The following is a 16,777-nucleotide window of genomic DNA, read 5'->3' on the forward strand; positions in this document are numbered from 1 at the left end:
AAGTTCAGCAACAGAGACAGATGCCAAGGCTACCTCTTGTGTCATTCCCCTCAGAAACTGCAAAGCTGCTTCAACCCTGTCAATGGACACCTTTTTTTAACAGAATGGGTAGATGACAAAATCAAATAGTCACAGAGGTTAGAAAGGACCTCAGGAGATCATCTAGTCCAACCACTCTGCAAAAGCAGGTTCCATGCAATAGGTTGCACAGGAAGGAGTCCAGGAGGGTTTTGAATATCTCCAGAGAAGTAGAATCCACAACCTCTCTAGGCAGCCTGTTCCAGTGCTCTGTCACCCTCAAAGTAAAGAAGATACTCCTCTTGTTCAGATGTAACTTCCTGTATTCCAGTTTGTGCCTATTGTCCTGAGCACCACTGAAAAGAGCCTGGCCCACAATTTGACTCCCACCCCTTAGATATTTCTAAGTGTTAATAAGGTCTCTTTTTGGTCTTCTCTTCTCTAGACTGAACCCCAGGTCCTTCAGCCTTTCCTTATAAGGGAAATGCTCCAGGCCCCTGATCATCTCTGTGGCCCTCTGCTGGACTCTCTCTGGAAGTTCCATGTCTTTTTTGACATGACAGCCCCAAACTGGACACAATGCCCGCGATGAAGACAGAAAACAAGTTTCCATGTTGGCATGAAGAAATGAGCAAACTGCTAAAAATAAATAATGATCCTGAATAGAGCTTTCCAGCAATTTGTCAACAGCAATTGCCTTTAACTGTTGTCATCAAAGTCATCCCATGACTGTTGAGCTTAAATCAGGAGATACAAGCCAGCACGTTAGTTTTCTTTCTGGGATGAGAGTGGCCTCCTTATAAACTCCTCATCCATTCAAGCCTCCTTTTTTTTACCAATGTTGATTAATTTCTAGGAAAAATCTTTCTTTACCAGTCCCAGAAATCTGAGGCTGAATCTCCATAGTAAAGAGACTGACAGTCTACAGTTGTGACTGTAAGTCTTCACATAGAATTACTTAAATCCTAAGAACGAACTGAATAAAAACTGTAAAAGTGTGACACTTTTTGCTAACTGAAAGACTCATCCTCAGCTTGATCCTACATGCTGGCTTTCACTATGACTTCCACACTTTGTACAGAACTTGGGCATGCATTTAAAGTGAAGCACTTTCAAACTCCATTATACTCAAATAGGACTTAAAACACTGAGTTTAAAGTTAAGCATATATTAGACAAGTAGACAATGACATGAGTTCTTGGCTAACTTGAACCTTAGTACTGTTCTGCTAGATTCTGTTTTTTTCAAGTCTCCCAACAATAATACATAAAACTGTCCTCTTATATGTTTACGTGCTTGTTTGCTTTCATTTTAATCTCGTATCATTAACAATAATATTCTGTTTCACGATTATTGACATACAATACATTAGTAAGAAATAAACTAGTCACGGGTAATTTAATCCAATTCTAAAGAGTCATGCATGATACTCAGGAAGGAAATTTTCACAATAAGAAAATAAGATATTGTCAGTCATAATATTTTTGAATATGCCAGTCACTTTATTAGACAAAGAAATTGTTCATGACTGGAGGCGGGACAGTAAACTGCATGGAATGGTGATCTGAGCATGAATGCTGAAACATTCAATTGCATACCAAAATGTACAGATCAACAAATGTTGTGTTTTTTGTAATTTTTGTACATGCCTCTCTGTTTGTTCCAAGATTTTCAATTTAGAAACAGATGGTTTACCAGACAGAATGCATCCCAAGCAAAAGGGCAGGAAAGGGATAGATGCTGCTGCATGCAACTCTGAAATCTAATGTTACATTTAATTTGTCCTGCTTGATGTAGAGGTTGAGCTCGATGGACCAAACCTATCATATGTAATTTTAGGGAAGAGATTTTGACAACATAGTTAACCACACTAGTGAAGTGCAGGGAATCTTCAGAGTCATTAGAAGCCCAAGTTATTACAGCATCAACTACTGACAGGTTTGGGTCAGCTATTCTTCTGTGCTTACTTTCATTTTACATGAAAGATTTTCTTACCATGTGGTAAGAAAGTGGCAAGATTTGGCAGCACATGCTAGTTTGTAAAGTTGTTCTGTACCTAAATATTCAAATACTGCACAGTTGATTTCTCTTTATTAGGTTTTAGTAAAGTCCCTGATATAAAACTCAGCTCCAATTTAAACTTCTGTTTGTACTTAAACGGCAGGAGTCTTTTGAGTGGATGTAAAATCCTGGCTCTTGTGAAAGCAGAAGCAAAAATGCTACTGACCAGAATTTGTTCTCCATGATATTGGACTAGTCCCAGAAGCAGACAGTGGGTAATTTTAAATGTTATTTGCCTTCCTGTTTAAGGTGAGCATTACATTGAAAGTCACTGATTAATAGGACTGGAAGGCTAGAAGTTTCTTATTCAGTCAGCATGCTATGTATCATTCGTAGTCAGCAAAATTTATTACAAAGTGATATGAAAAAAATGACAGTAAAGGAACATGGACGTTTCAAGCAAGGCACTTGGAAGTAAGGAAATGCCACTCTTAATGCTGTTCAAATTTAGCCCTGTCGTGTCCAAATTACGGTACAGCTTATAATTAAATAACAGCCTAGAATTTCCCTACTATCTTTTCCATGGAACCTCTGACTCACTCATCCCAAGGCAGACCAGTAACATGGAAAATTTTATCCTGACTAGCTGAAAGCAAAGTTAAAAGCAACTGTAAATGAGGATTTTGTTCTGGCCAATGCTGAGCACAACATGGTCAGAGTTATAGGTTGTTATACACTCTATTCATAAAGCCACATTACATCAGGTTTTGCTTCTGCAGATAGCCAGGTTTACTAGAGCAATCACAAAATGCCAAAAACCCCAACTAGCCATCTATCTCAAAAATAAATGTTGTTTTTCACACTGGCATTTAAAAGAAGTTATTCTATTTAATTTTTTAAAATCCATTTGATTTTGGACCACTGAAACAAAGTATGGAATTGTTTCCCCATATCAACCTGTTGTTTTTTGAGAACACAATGGCCCTTTTGTAACCTGAGGTCTAAGGTCACAGGAAGGCAATGTGTTGTGCTATGCAGTGTCTTTAACCAAGCTGCATGGTGTCTCATAGAGCCATGTAACTTAGGATGCATATGGAACTAGGCAAGAACAAAGCACATGAGATACAGAGATTTGGATTTCCACATTTGCAGGTCCGTGCATCAGTTTACATCAAAGGATATTCATCCTTAACTAATTTAAAAGGCAATATGCTAATAGACCAAAATGAAGTTGGTCAGAGTCAGGTATATCAGCATATTTTAGTTCGAAACTCTCTACAGAACAACATCTGTTCCAAGGAAAACTTCATTTTTATAGGTAAAATGCAATAAAACAAAAGTTTAAGGAGTTAGCACTCCCCTCAGGATGGAAATTCCAGATCTCTCTCAGGTCAGCATCTACCATTTTTCATCCAGCTGCAAGCCATGTAAAGTTCATGAAATAAATGTATTAATATATTAGTGCTATGTCTGCCTCTTAAAGCAAGTGTTCTTTCAGAGATGCAAATATTTGAATGACAATGATAACTTTTTAATCTGCTACTCTTCAACTGGCAGTTGAACCTTACAAAAAGGCATGGAAGTAGAGAATATAAGTCAAAATTTTTTACTATCAACACATAATTTACAAACGGTACTATCCATTCACATTTATCCTTTCATCTGTAATTTGCAGTCTGTTTTGAAATATTCTTTCTGAATCACTGTGAGGCTCTGGCATATAAAGAAATATTTAAAGCTCAGAGAAATTATCACCCACAAATTTTTGAACAGATTCACTCAGATGGGAATCCTCCATCTCTTAAAATAAGATGTTTCTTTAACACAGTACTTCCTTATAAGAGAAATGACTTTTTATTTTTTCTAAAAACCTCCAGACAGAAACCTACTGAAATTAAGAAAAATCGGAACCTACTACTCTCAAGAGAGCTTGTCTCCTCAGCTAGAATATTATCAATTCTTAGCACAGTAGTTGTTTCATAACTTTTTTACTAAACCTTCCCAGAATCAGCAGCTGCCAGCTGGAAGGTTTATTTTCTTATTCTGGTTTGGGTTACTGTATTGCTTTTCTGCTTGTGATAGTAAAAATCTTATCCACCCTTCTAGAGTCAGAAAATATGAGCTGTCTGAATCTACTCTTTAATTTTTTTCAATGATGATAATGCAAACTGAAATAGTCTTCTCACTTTACCTTGCAGTAACTAGATTTTCATGGCTTTTTTCTATTTTGTAGTTTACCTTCAAATGGAATTGTCCTGTAAAAACTGTCCTAAGGCAGCCTGCATGCATTATTGTACTTAGATTACTGCCTATAGGGTAACTAATGTAAACATGAGGGTCTTTAGGTGAAATAGCCTGATTTTGTGCCAGCATGGCCTTTCTGTCTTTGTCAGGAAACTTGTGGGATAGTCAGTAACAAAACTGAAATCCTTCTGTGATAATATATATACAATAAGTTCATACAAATATATTGAATACTCTTACGGTTATTAAGGTTGTTTGTCCTTCCAGCAACATAACAGTTGTGAAAAGAAATGCACTGTTTATTTGAGCCATTTAACAGAAGGCTTTGCAATGAGTGTTTGCACTCTGATAAATCTTACCAGCAAGATGAGCATACTGAGGAGGTCCTCAGATTTTGTATTTTATTCTCTTTACCAGATGTCTCTGTCTGCCTGAGTGACTTACCCAACTTGTATGAGTGGTGACTTGCTATGTATGTTTTTTTTTTGCGTTTTTTTTTTTTTAATTCAGCCTAATAATGAGAAGTCTCTCTCTTCACATTACTGAGGATTATATATCTTGTAATATGCCACCGTGCTTCTATTAAAAACTATCCTTGCATAACCCACAGCTCATTAAATTTGCCATGGTATTTGTAGCATGTACTCATTTAACTAAATCACAGCAGCAAATGCAAAGGCTCCATATGACATTTGTAAAATGGACATTGGCAGTCACTCCAAGGTACTCGTGTGAGCAATAAGGATCCAATGTGTTTTGGTCTTATGCAGTTTATGTAAGATGCACATAGTGTTGGCTGATTGAATACGTCATGTGTACCTTCTTGTTGACATCCCAAATAGCCTCTGCACTATACATTGGAAGACAATGCCATCTTGCAAGAAGCCACCTCTCACATTGAAATGGCTTTCATGAAATCCTTGCATCAAGGCAGACTTCCAGTTCGAATTACCAACAAGTTTCTTTCTGATCAGTTGTCTGAATGCTAAAAGGACTTTGTTTTTAGGAATCATCCTATATGACAACAACAAAATAAACAATTTTTTTTCCATGTTAGATCCAAAGACTACCGTGCAACTGTGGTTGACAGTAACTGATAAACCTAAATCAATCATAGCACCTACTGCTACAACAAAGATAATTACTGCCTTTCCGCTGGTGAAGTGTGCACTCTTCTCTGTATCACATTTAAAATAATCTAATTCCAGCTCATTTTCCCCCTCCAAATTGTTTCCAGCTGCACGATTCCTTTCTTTCCCCCATATTGTTTTTATTGGATATAACACAAGTCAGTAAAGATAGATTTTCCCATAATAAATATACAGATGTTAGAATAATAAACATACAGTCATACAGTCAACCTGATGTATGAATATTTCTGAGCATTAACTAGCAACATGTATCGATTAAAAATTGGAAAATGAAGATGAAAAGTAACTGAGAAAAAGATGGTGGGAGGAAGGAAAGGATAATAGAGAGATAGAGATATTTACTTAAAGCAAACTATCCAGATACATTTATAGTTCCCTTTTCTGATTTGCTGATAGCATTAAAATATGTGTATGGTCGTAAAGGACTCCTAAGAATGCCGCCTGTCCTCATGTACTGGAAGTCTTCTGCCCATACTGCAAGCAAAGTTTTGTAAGTTGGCCAACTCATACTAGACACTACTGTACCAGATTAATGTATCATCCTGGGGGTAAATTTCCATTTTTGGAGAATAATAAGCCTTCTACTCCTCCCATTTTACTAGAAAGTTTTATGAACATTTGGCACCTCAGTTAAACCACCATTGTAGCCCAGAATAAAAATGACTGAATTCATATGTGAATCTAAATTAAATAAAGCCTATATATGGCCTGAACCAAGAATAATTTACTGATATTAAAATGTCAATAATTTCTCCATTATGCCATCATTTACATATCTTACATGCTCCACTGCCATTTTCTTGCAGCTGAAATACTGAGAATCAGCATGGATTTATTACCAGTTTCTAATGCGTATGTACTGAAGAATATCTTTTTTTTAAATGAGTATCTTTCTTTCAGAAGATGTTCCTTTCTCTTTCCTCATCTTCTCTTTGAAATGATGTTGTCTTCCTAGCATTTAACACTTGCATGTGTATCCTTGTGTATGAGTGAATGCTTGTATACAATATTGACAACTGACTATTTTCTGTCATTATTTCTCAAAAAAAACTTGTAAGGTACTCTTCACCTGTGAGTTAATAAAATCCATGCACATATTTTAGCAGCCTTTAAAAAGGTTATTTTCTCTTCCATCTTGCCCACTTGCCTAGAGTGTGAAGAAAAACTTAAGTTTCTGAAAATGTATTCTCTTAAATCTGTCACAGCAAGCTTGTTAATCTCACTTTTTAGAAGCATCCTTGCCATATTTGTAGGTCCAAAAAAAAAAAAGGATCAGATATTTAAATAAGTGACTGTGTTGACTCTTTCCTATGAGATGTGCAGTTCAATCACGAAGTCTGCTCTGAAGGTAATGCCTGCTATTTTATTATGTTGGCCCACAGTATCAGAGGCAGATGGTGGTAAGATTGCAGCAGAGGCTGAACCTTCCCACCAATATTCCATTACATGTTGCCATGTGACAGATAGCAGCAGAGGGGCAGTCTGACAGAATGGTGTCTGACATGGAAGCATGTATGAAGCAAAGGTGTGTCATTGAATTCCTCCATGCAGAAAAAAAATGGCACCCACTGACATTCATCAATGCTTGCTGAATGTTTATGGAGACCAATCAGTGGATGTGAGCACAGTGAGGCGGTGAGTAGTGCGTTTCAGCAGTGACAGCAAAGTGAAAGACAAACCACATTTTGGAAGGCTGTGCACAGCTGTCAGACTGTGAAATGAAGAGCTCCTGTTCATCACTAGTGAAGATGCACAGCTAATGGTGATGAGTGTATTGGAAAATAGTGTTTTGCAGCTGGGGATACGCTCTATCAAACAATGTTATTGTGCTCTTTGTATCTGTTGTTTCTACTGAAATAAAGAGAAGAGAGACTTTCACAGAGACTAATGTACTAATTTTTTCTTTATATCATATCTTTACAGTTATCTCTGAGACACTCTGCAGTGTGTGAGACAGCCAGATGAATAATGCTACATTGTGATCCTTTTCTATGTCATTAGTCTGTCAGAGGAGGCGTCTATAAATTACTTTTGCCATCTTGACAGCTTCACGCACTTGTATCTTCTGTGCCTCATTTTTGCCCTGGATTAAACACTGATAACAACAGTTTTTTAATGAGCATTTCAGTTTTCAGCACAGGAAAATTCCAGTGGAAATGGTTAATACACAAATAATTAGCTGGTACAATACCATTTCAAAGGAAAGCAAGCTTCGCTTCTCATATTCTCATCCACTACTTCAGAGACTGTACTGGCTACTTATTTCCTTGGAGTTATTTGCTTCCAACTCTTATTAATAATCTGTAACTTTCAGAGATACTTATATGATAGATAGCTTCAGATATCATTTAGGGCAGCTAAGACAACTCCATGTTCTTAGGACCAGAGACTAAATGCTCCCAAACCAGGTTCCTTATCTTCAACAAGTTAGAACAATTATCTTTCAATAATGATTATAAAATTTCTGGTACTGATTTTATATATTGTTAACCAATTAGTTTGTGAATCTATTTGTGAAAGAGATAATCTCAAGGCTTATAACAAAAAGAATGAATGGAGAGTGCAAAAGATGAGCGAATGTGAGGAGCAGGCATGAAAACTAAGGTTGACTGTAGAAAGGTGACAGCTACAAGTATGTACAAGGACTTGATGAGTAAAACTGAGTGTAGTAGCGACAATTTTCTTTGGGAGTAGCATGCCTGGAAAAGTTCCCAGCTATAAATAAACAAATAAACAGACAAACAAAAAATCTATACACAATGCTTCATTTATTAACCCCATGCCACATCTTTTGTTCACGCTACTGGTTTGGATACCCCTGTCACTTTTTATGTCTGCCTACTGTAAACTTTCCATATAAATACAAATGCTCCATGCATAACTTAGTTGCTACCATTGTTATTCTGTCCTCTGAACAAAATATTTACATTGTTTTTAACATATACATCCATGTATTATAGAGGTCATGGGCATCCAACCTTTTTGGGTTGCCTGGCAGCACTGAGTGAAGAGGAATTGTCTTGAGCCACATATATGTAGTCACACTGAAAGTAATGCCTGATATTTATTTCCATGGAAACTACAACACTTATAACAAGTACAATAAACTATTTAATAGAGCACATTCTCAGCTACAAAATACTATTTTTCATCATAGTCTCCACCATTAGTTATATATTTTCACCAGCAATAAACAAGAGTCTGCATGCCACACTCCTCAAAATTTGCACAAGTAGAATTGACCCACTGTTATAACCACCATTGCTGAAATGCAACCCCTGTCACCTCACTGTGCTCACATCCACTGTTCAATCTCTATAAACATTTAGCAAGCAATCAATGAATGTCAAGGGGTGCCATTTTTTCTGCATGGAGGAATTCAATGACACACCTTTGCTTCACACATGCTTCCATGTCAGACACCATTCTGTCAGACTGCCCCTCTGCTGCTATCTGTCACATGGCAACATGTAATGGAATATTGTTGGGAAACTTAAGCCTCTACTGCCATCCCACCACCATCTGCCTCTGATATTGTGGGTCAATACATTTGGAGCAGCTCTCATAAACTATATAATATTATATAGGTGTATGTAAGTGCATAAAAGTAACAAAACTTATTTTAATCTTTAATATTTTTATTAAAACATTAGAAAGGAGAGAAACAAAAACAAAACTAGTGGGATATTTGGCCTTGTCTTTGTGAAACCAATGCATCAGTCTGTTTAAATGGAAGTACCTGCAATTGTTAGTGAGTTCTCAAAGTGTTCATCAGAGATTTTTGATAAAATTTTACTCTTCCTCTCTTTCACCCTTGAAAACAGTTGATCACAAATGTACATACTGCCAAAAAGAGGCTTATAAAAGTCTGGTCAGGAGACATGATCAATTTTTTTTCTTCTTATCTGATTGCAACTATATACATTCCATTTGAAAATCTGCAGGTTATTTATTTATGTCAATTGAAAATGGAATTGCTAATATACCAAAAAACTGGTGATTTTTTCAGCAACCTTGAAACTGGTTCTCAAATTCCTTTATTGAAACAGAAAGCAAGGCCATGTATTTTTTGCTGTACAAGGACTGTGTTTATCCAAAGTATAAAAATGTATAGAATTATTTGCCATAATTTGAATTAGCTCTGCACTGCTCCCTCCCCATGCCCTAGTTTCAGCCCAGATAGTGCCAATCACACACCAATGTTCAGCTGTTGCTGAGAGATGGATGTGTGCCAAGGGCTGGGCCAGCCTTTTCAATAGCCATTCTCCATGATAGCACGGGACAGGGAATGGCCAAAGGATGGTCTGGGCCAGGCTGCATGAGCAGCCTGGGTCACAGGGTAAAGATGCCTTAAAGCAATTCAGATCCTGCTGTCATAGCTTACTTTCCCCCTCCTTCCTATGACTTGAATAATATGTCTTGATTTTTCTTGTCCTTAAGTAGTCCTGTGGTGGTGCTAGATGAGATTTCCTTTGGGGTCAGGTGGATAATATGCCTATGCTTTTTAGTCCTAACCTTCACTTCATTTTGTCTAAGCCAGAACCAAATATCTGGTTTAGTGTTTGTGTATGCATCAGATACAGATGTGTTTTATTACACCTGCAAATATTTATGCTTACAAGTCTTTTGAACCTTTTGAATATTCTTTTTTAATTATTTTTCTTATTTTTCTTTTTACTCTACACTAGTGTAATAACATCACTTCCTAAATCCTGTCCTTTCCCTAGATAATGACCACATTGTCTCCGGATGCTATTCCACTAATAAAACAAATAAAGACACATGGATTATGGGATTCTTTATAGACCTGTATGGAACTCATCTGGCTCAGGTGGCAGGGGTCATGTAAACCTTCTCCATCCGTTACAGTTTGTGTGGTTTCACACTCAACAAATGTCAAATCAGAACTCAGCTGCAACTGCCAAGTTTTGTCTGTGTTTGGGTTAAGCCATAAAAGAATCCACCAAATTCCACATCAGTCATTTCAGAGCTGCAAGAAACCACCCAAGTTCGGTGAAGAGGTCAAGAATCTGGTGAACATTTTGGCAAAATGACCTGAACAGGTCTCAAGAAAACCCTGTTTTTTCAAACTTTGTGTGGTTGAACATCCTGATAGCTAGTCCATCTTGAAAACACAAGGACAGTTTGTTGTCCACTTTAGGTATTTCACTGTGCTCACTTGTATAGTTTTTCTCAGTGATGAAAATTATTAGTTATGAATACAAGGAGGGAGCTGGTGAGATGTCATGAGATACTCAGTTTGAAGAGGAGAGCAGAAGTTGTGAAAACCTTTTTAGCTGAAAATTTAATGACAGACTCTGGTACAACACTCCAGTGTGTCTCTTTCCAAAAACATAAATGACCTTACAGACATTAAGAGGACTTTTCTTCCTGCAGAATTTTGCAGATCAGGACAAATGAACATAAGTATGTTCAGTAGTATGCATGGCATCTATATATTTTCTAGCAACAACATCATTTTGGACATCAACTTATAACAACTAAGCATAAGACCAATTAAGGAAGACCAGACCTATGTTTCTGGTAGTCAGTACAAGTGACTAGATGCTGTTCTGATATATTTAAAATTGAATGAAGTTGGTTCTTATACACTGTACCTTGAGGATGTTTAATGTCTTCCACTTATAGTCTTCTTAAGAAAATAAAGTTAATCAAGGTGTATTTTCTATATGGAGTTAGAAATCTTTTAGGACAAATCTGGGAAGAGTCACTGAAAAGCAAATTTCTCACCAAACTGGACCAAATGCTTCTTTGAAGTTCAAAAAATTTAGACTTTTCTTACGCCATTAATTTGGCTTACTGTTTTCATGGTTTTTCGTCATTTATTTTAGCTCTCTTCCACTTCTATGATTCAGTGTGGAGTAAAGATCATAGAATATGATGATTCTCTGCTGATGTAAGTCAGTTCCCATTATGTCAATGTTTTATTTAATTTCAAATCTGTATAACTCTGCTGCCATGCCCTTCAAAATCCATATACTTGCATTCTCTTTGAAAAAAAAATATCAGTTTTATAATTGACTTAAGTCTATCTCAGCTTTTGGCATTTATTTCATAGGCATGCTAAGGAAAAAAAAACAGAGCTGTGATCTATGCTAACAACCAGAGGACCATGTGAGTTCTTTCCTCCTTGCACAGATGAGATGAAATGTTATGCCATTTTTTCATGGAGTTTTAAAGAGATCTTGCATCTAATTACGTTCATGTTACAGATTCACCTGAACTATTGAATTTAAGAAAAAAGTGTCATCCAGAGAAGAATGTGACACAACAATAATGTGATACAGTCCCAAAGGGAAGCTGGATGCTTTCACTCTGAGCACCCTCATGAGAGCCACACACACCGGAAAATGTTATCCCAACACTTAGCACCATCAGCGTGGTAAGAGGGCAGCCCTTGGGGGAAGGAAGTAAGAACAGGAAGAGGGTTAATAGAATGAGATGGATGATGAGGAAAACAATGATCTCAGTGGTGGGAAAAAAATATATGCATATTCCTCCCTATGAAATAATGTCAGACATAGGGTAAACGGAAAGTGATCATTTAGCTTCTGCCAGATAGTGGTTTGTCAGTCCAAGATCCTATATTATTTTCTTTGAATAGGTTTCCTGCCTCAAATCATTTGCAGTATTTTCTTTAAAATATGATAGCAACTCTAAAATGGGTATGTATCATTGCTTTATGTTGGAAGGCCTGTGTTATATGAGCTACACTTCCATGAGTTAACTGGGACTTTCCTGCTACTTAATCTGTGAGGAGGTGTTATATGCAGCTCATTTTAGTTCCCTTTTGATTAGCTATATCATACACTGCAGTTATCATGGCAACCTCTAACAGGACAAAAATTGGAAATAATTTTTTCACAGGGTGTGATGACTATGTCCTTGGATGTCTGAGCAGGGATCTGGCTATTGCTGGGTATGAAGTTGCACAGATGTGAATGACTTCATCTAGAATCCATTAGAGATTTTTTTTGCCTCTTGCAAATTACTGTTCAATCAGTGAAAAAATACAGACAACTGTTGTTCTGGGACCTTCACTGCTCCATTCCAGCAGGCAAATACAAGAGGGGGATAAGCAGGACCACAGTGAGAAAGAGAAAAAATAGCCCCAGTACACCCCTTTAGCACTGTATTAGAGACTCCCTTACCTACTCGAAGCTCTTGTCCAAAAACTGTTTTCTCTCCCAGCGCAGAGCAGTTCCACCTCCCATACCGAAACTGGTACTGGCACTCATTGATTCCCATTTGTGCCCCTTCTCCGATCACAATGATGGCATCAGGGCGGCTCTGGCAGATTGCTCGCTGCCGAGGGGCCAAGCCTGGGATTTTGTTGCAGATGATATTAGCTCCTAAAGCCACCACAGATGACAAAGCTCTGAAGAAAAGCAGAAAGACACATTAGAATCAGATAGAGGCCATTAGTTGCTTTTGCTGAATGCTGCAATGTGGCAGGCAAGGCGCTAAGTAAATGAGGAAAGGTTGGAGGTTGTGTTCCTATAATTACACAGACTTATCCCAACCTCTCTGGTCTGGCACATAGATTTGGAAATATTGCAGTAATTCCTAATCTCATTTGTGCCAGAAGCACCACACAAGTGGAATTTTGGCACTTTTCATTTCAGTCCTGTGCAGTGCCACCAGCTGCTGCTAAGTGGAAACTAAGTCATACTGAAAAGCAGAAAATAGTGCTAATTGATTGTCTGTGAATCTTTGAAGCTCATGTCTGCTTTGAATGGCCTACACAGATTCAGTCTCTGCACTTTAATTGCTACAGCCAGTTCAAGCATTCCTCATGTGAAACTATTGAACAGAATTAAAAGGATGAATTGACACAGTCAGCCCTTCTGCTCATTATTACACTCAAGTTCCTGATTGATTAATGAAAGTTCACTAGCATAACTGAACTTTTAGACCTGGCAAATATCATGGAGCGCATACAAGTGATCCTTAGTATGTGCCATCCAGACCAGAAACATTTGCAGTTCCCATTCTTCAAGTATATTTTCAGAATTTGTTATAAAGTGTGCATATAACTTGCACCTACCATATGTTTTCACTTTAGTACATTTATTTTTCATTTTTCAGCTTATTTTTCAGCATCTTTCCAGGCTCATTTCTCAACATCTTCACAGGCTGCATTTTAAGCAGTAATATTTTGGAAAAATGAGACAACATGAGTACATATTCAGGGATGCCTCAGGACACATCTATCGTGAGTATTACCTATGCTCATGTGGCACTGGACAAGCCAGCAGAATAGTTCTGTTAGCAAAACAGTCCTTTTTTCAACACATTGTACTGGACCACATGACCATTACACAGTCTAGAAGGCTTCAGTCCATTTTCAGAAAATGCTCTTCAACGTCCAAGCCAATGAAGCACTTTTGAAAATGCCTTCTAAGTAATGCACACCACCAAAAGGGAAGACCTTGAGGCATCCTGTCCCAAAAATGATGCCTGTAGGCATTGTTTCTGATCCCCATCCTTGGTCAGTTATATAGACCTCACAGAGCCTAAAACAGGCTGGTGCACAAACCAACTGGCTGTCCTGCATCACAGAGAGCACTCTGTTTCTTGGTAACTCCAGAGAAGTAGCTCAGCGAACCCTCTCCTCTCTTTAGGTTGTCCCAGCCTAGAACTGGACCATACAGATAGTTTCATTTTCCCATCCTGTTAGTAATAGGATACAGAGTAATTTCCCCATTCCTTTCCTCTCCATCTTGAACAATCACTTACACCTCTCTTCTCAGTGTTAAAAAATTTCCCACTGGATATGCTCTTTTTGAAAAATGCTGACTAAACAAAAGTAAAGCATTTTGTAGGAATTTATACACTTCATCTCAAAGGTAACCAAAAAATTACATAAATGTTGCATTTAAACAAAATCAGAGTGTTTCATTTTGCTATTTCAATAAACTACAGTAAAGCCAGAGCAAAAAGGATGGAGAACTCTTCCCTAGTCAAAATGAAATACCAATTTTACTGTGAGATGGAAATTCTATGATGATTCATTCTGCTTTTAATAGGTATTGGTGCATCTCTTCTGAAGTTAAAAATCTCTAAGAAGCTTGCCAGTTGTATATTTTTATTTATGGCCTGGGACTTTATAGATATGGAGACAAGGTATTGCTAACATAGAGCATGCATGCCATGTGGTACTATCTATTAAAAAAAAATAAGAACAAAATGTAGTTGCAGATCTGACAACTCACAGTCTCTGGGACATGAACACTCAGACCTGTAGCTTTCATTCATGGTCCTTTGAGTATTGAGCAACAAAGCATCAGCTGGAATCAGTGACTTCCCAGGATTCATGCAGATTTAGAGCTGAGATTTTGTTTCTCACTCACCTCTACTGAACAACTGAATAAAATAAAATGATGATGCCTTTAAATCAAGACTATCCAAGAGAAATAAAAATGTACAAAAAACATTATGAGCTTCATGTAGTAACATTTTCTGACCTCTGCAATACCACTTTAGATGGTGATATAAGAAGATACTGAAAACCACAAGGGAAAGTATCATTCTGATCACTTATCATAGAATCATAGAATCACCAAGGTTGGAAAAGACCTCCAAGGTCTTCTAGTCCAGCCATCCACCCAACACCAATATTTCCCCACTAAATCATATCCTTTAATACAACATCTAAACATTTCTTGAACACCTCCAGGGATGGAAACTCATCCACATCTCTGGGCAGCCCATTCCAGCACCTGACCACTCTAATTTTTCCTAATGTCCAATTTGAATCTTCTCTGGTGCAACTTGAGGTTACCCCTGTAGTCCTATCACTCCTGATGAGGGAGAAGAGGCTAATTCCCACCTTGTCACAACCTCCCTTCAGGAAGTTGTAGAGAGCAATAATGTCAATAACGTCTCTTCTGAGACTCTGCCAATAAACAATCCATTTCCTTCAGCCACTCCTCGTAAGACTTGTGCTCCAGACACCTCACCAGCTTCGCTGTCCTTCTCTGACATACTCCAGAGTTTTGGAGTACTCTTGTACAGAAAGGCCCAAAACTGAACGCAGTACTCAAGATGCAGCCACAAAAAAGAATGATTTATTTTACTACCTGCACTGCAAATTCATCCCTGGGCTATGATATCAAACTGTGTTTTTGAAAAGTGCTGAACCCCCGCAGCTTCCACCAACAGCTACCTCAAGTTGAGCAGCAATAATTTATTACTTCAAAACAAAAGAAAGCAAAAAAGATTTGTCTACACTATCTACCTCATGTATAATTTAGATTTTATTTTCTTCCTCCATTCACCCCACTGCTGTCTCATAATTAGGTTTATTCTTTAGTGTATTCTTTGGTCTCTCAATGGTTTTGGAGCAGGCTTTGATCAAAGTGGGACACCTTATTCATCCATAAAATAAGCATGATCATATCTGCCACAGAAGGTATTGTGAAGATATCAATAATTACTGCATGCTTGTAGAAAGCTTTAAGACAATCCTGATTAAAGAGATCGAGCTGCAATTACTGGGGAACAGAGAGTGGTCAGAGGGGGAGGGCAAAAAGGTTCTCGTTTTTTATTACTTCCAGGGACTTCCCTCTTTTGGGCCTGAACTTGCCAGCACATTCCCTCAAACTTCTTTAGCCTAGTTTTAAATTGCTACTATAATTTCAGTGCCAAAAGAAATGCTGAATCATGAATCTGAGGTTTTGGAAAACTTTATTTTTATTAAAGAAATGCACCCAGCAGCATTTCAAGCTTCCTCTTTGCTATTTCTTGTGGCATCCCTCAGTCTGTGCATCTGTCACACATTTGGGAGAATTGTGCCATGCTCCTGCCTCTTGGCAGGTTGAAGACTGCATTTGTTTCGCTCGATGGAGAATGTTTTGCTTTATAACTGTCAAAAGACAGATCCACACGCCACATTTTGGCAGCTTTTCCCATCTAATATTTCTCTGTAGTGCAAACTCCCTTGATTCTTATCACAAGGAAATCCTGAATGCAAGGTTTTGTGAAGATTTCTGGTGCAACTGTAACCATACCACACTGAGGTAGCCCATGCATGCTTCAGAGTTTGCTGTTGCACCATATACATAGGTTATCCAATTGAACAATACTAGCAGAATAATATTGCACATCTGAGCAGTTACTGGTAGCAGTTGGCATATGAAGAGCCTTCATTGTTCTTCATTATTGGTCATCAATGCAAGGGAAACATCAGCACAGAAATAGAGGTATAGAGTCACATCCAAATTAAACATCCCTGCTCTTAACCTAGGCTTGGATAGGACATTGCTGTTCAAAGCTAGCAACAAACTGAACCTGAGAAGTGGGATCTTAGAAACTTGCTTTTTGCATGACAGTCTTGAAAT

General features: G+C 37.8%; 2 protein-coding genes across 8 annotated transcripts in view; one reads left to right on the plus strand and one right to left on the minus strand.

Annotated features, from left to right (window-relative positions):
- LOC109368472 (uncharacterized) overlaps window positions 1-8,740 on the plus strand; it is a 119,862-nt gene extending 111,122 nt beyond the window's left edge. Inside the window, exon 5 of one of the 2 annotated variants that reach the window (XR_014885560.1) lies at window positions 464-8,740. The gene's annotated coding sequence lies outside the window, so the exon portion shown is untranslated. The remainder of the gene's footprint in view (window positions 1-463) is intronic. The other variant, XR_014885549.1, reaches the window with a different exon arrangement.
- Window positions 1-16,777, minus strand: part of WNT7B (Wnt family member 7B) — a 94,393-nt gene that overhangs the window by 30,379 nt on the left and 47,237 nt on the right. For all 6 annotated transcript variants that reach the window (XM_003202528.4, XM_085233112.1, XM_085233127.1 and 3 more), the window contains one exon: window positions 12,587-12,813. In XM_003202528.4, the coding sequence (XP_003202576.1) occupies window positions 12,587-12,813 (227 nt within the window). The remainder of the gene's footprint in view (window positions 1-12,586; window positions 12,814-16,777) is intronic.

The sequence above is a fragment of the Meleagris gallopavo genome, chromosome 1, assembly GCF_905368555.1.
Source record: "Meleagris gallopavo chromosome 1, MGAL_WU_HG_1.1, whole genome shotgun sequence".
NCBI lineage: Eukaryota > Metazoa > Chordata > Aves > Galliformes > Phasianidae > Meleagris > Meleagris gallopavo.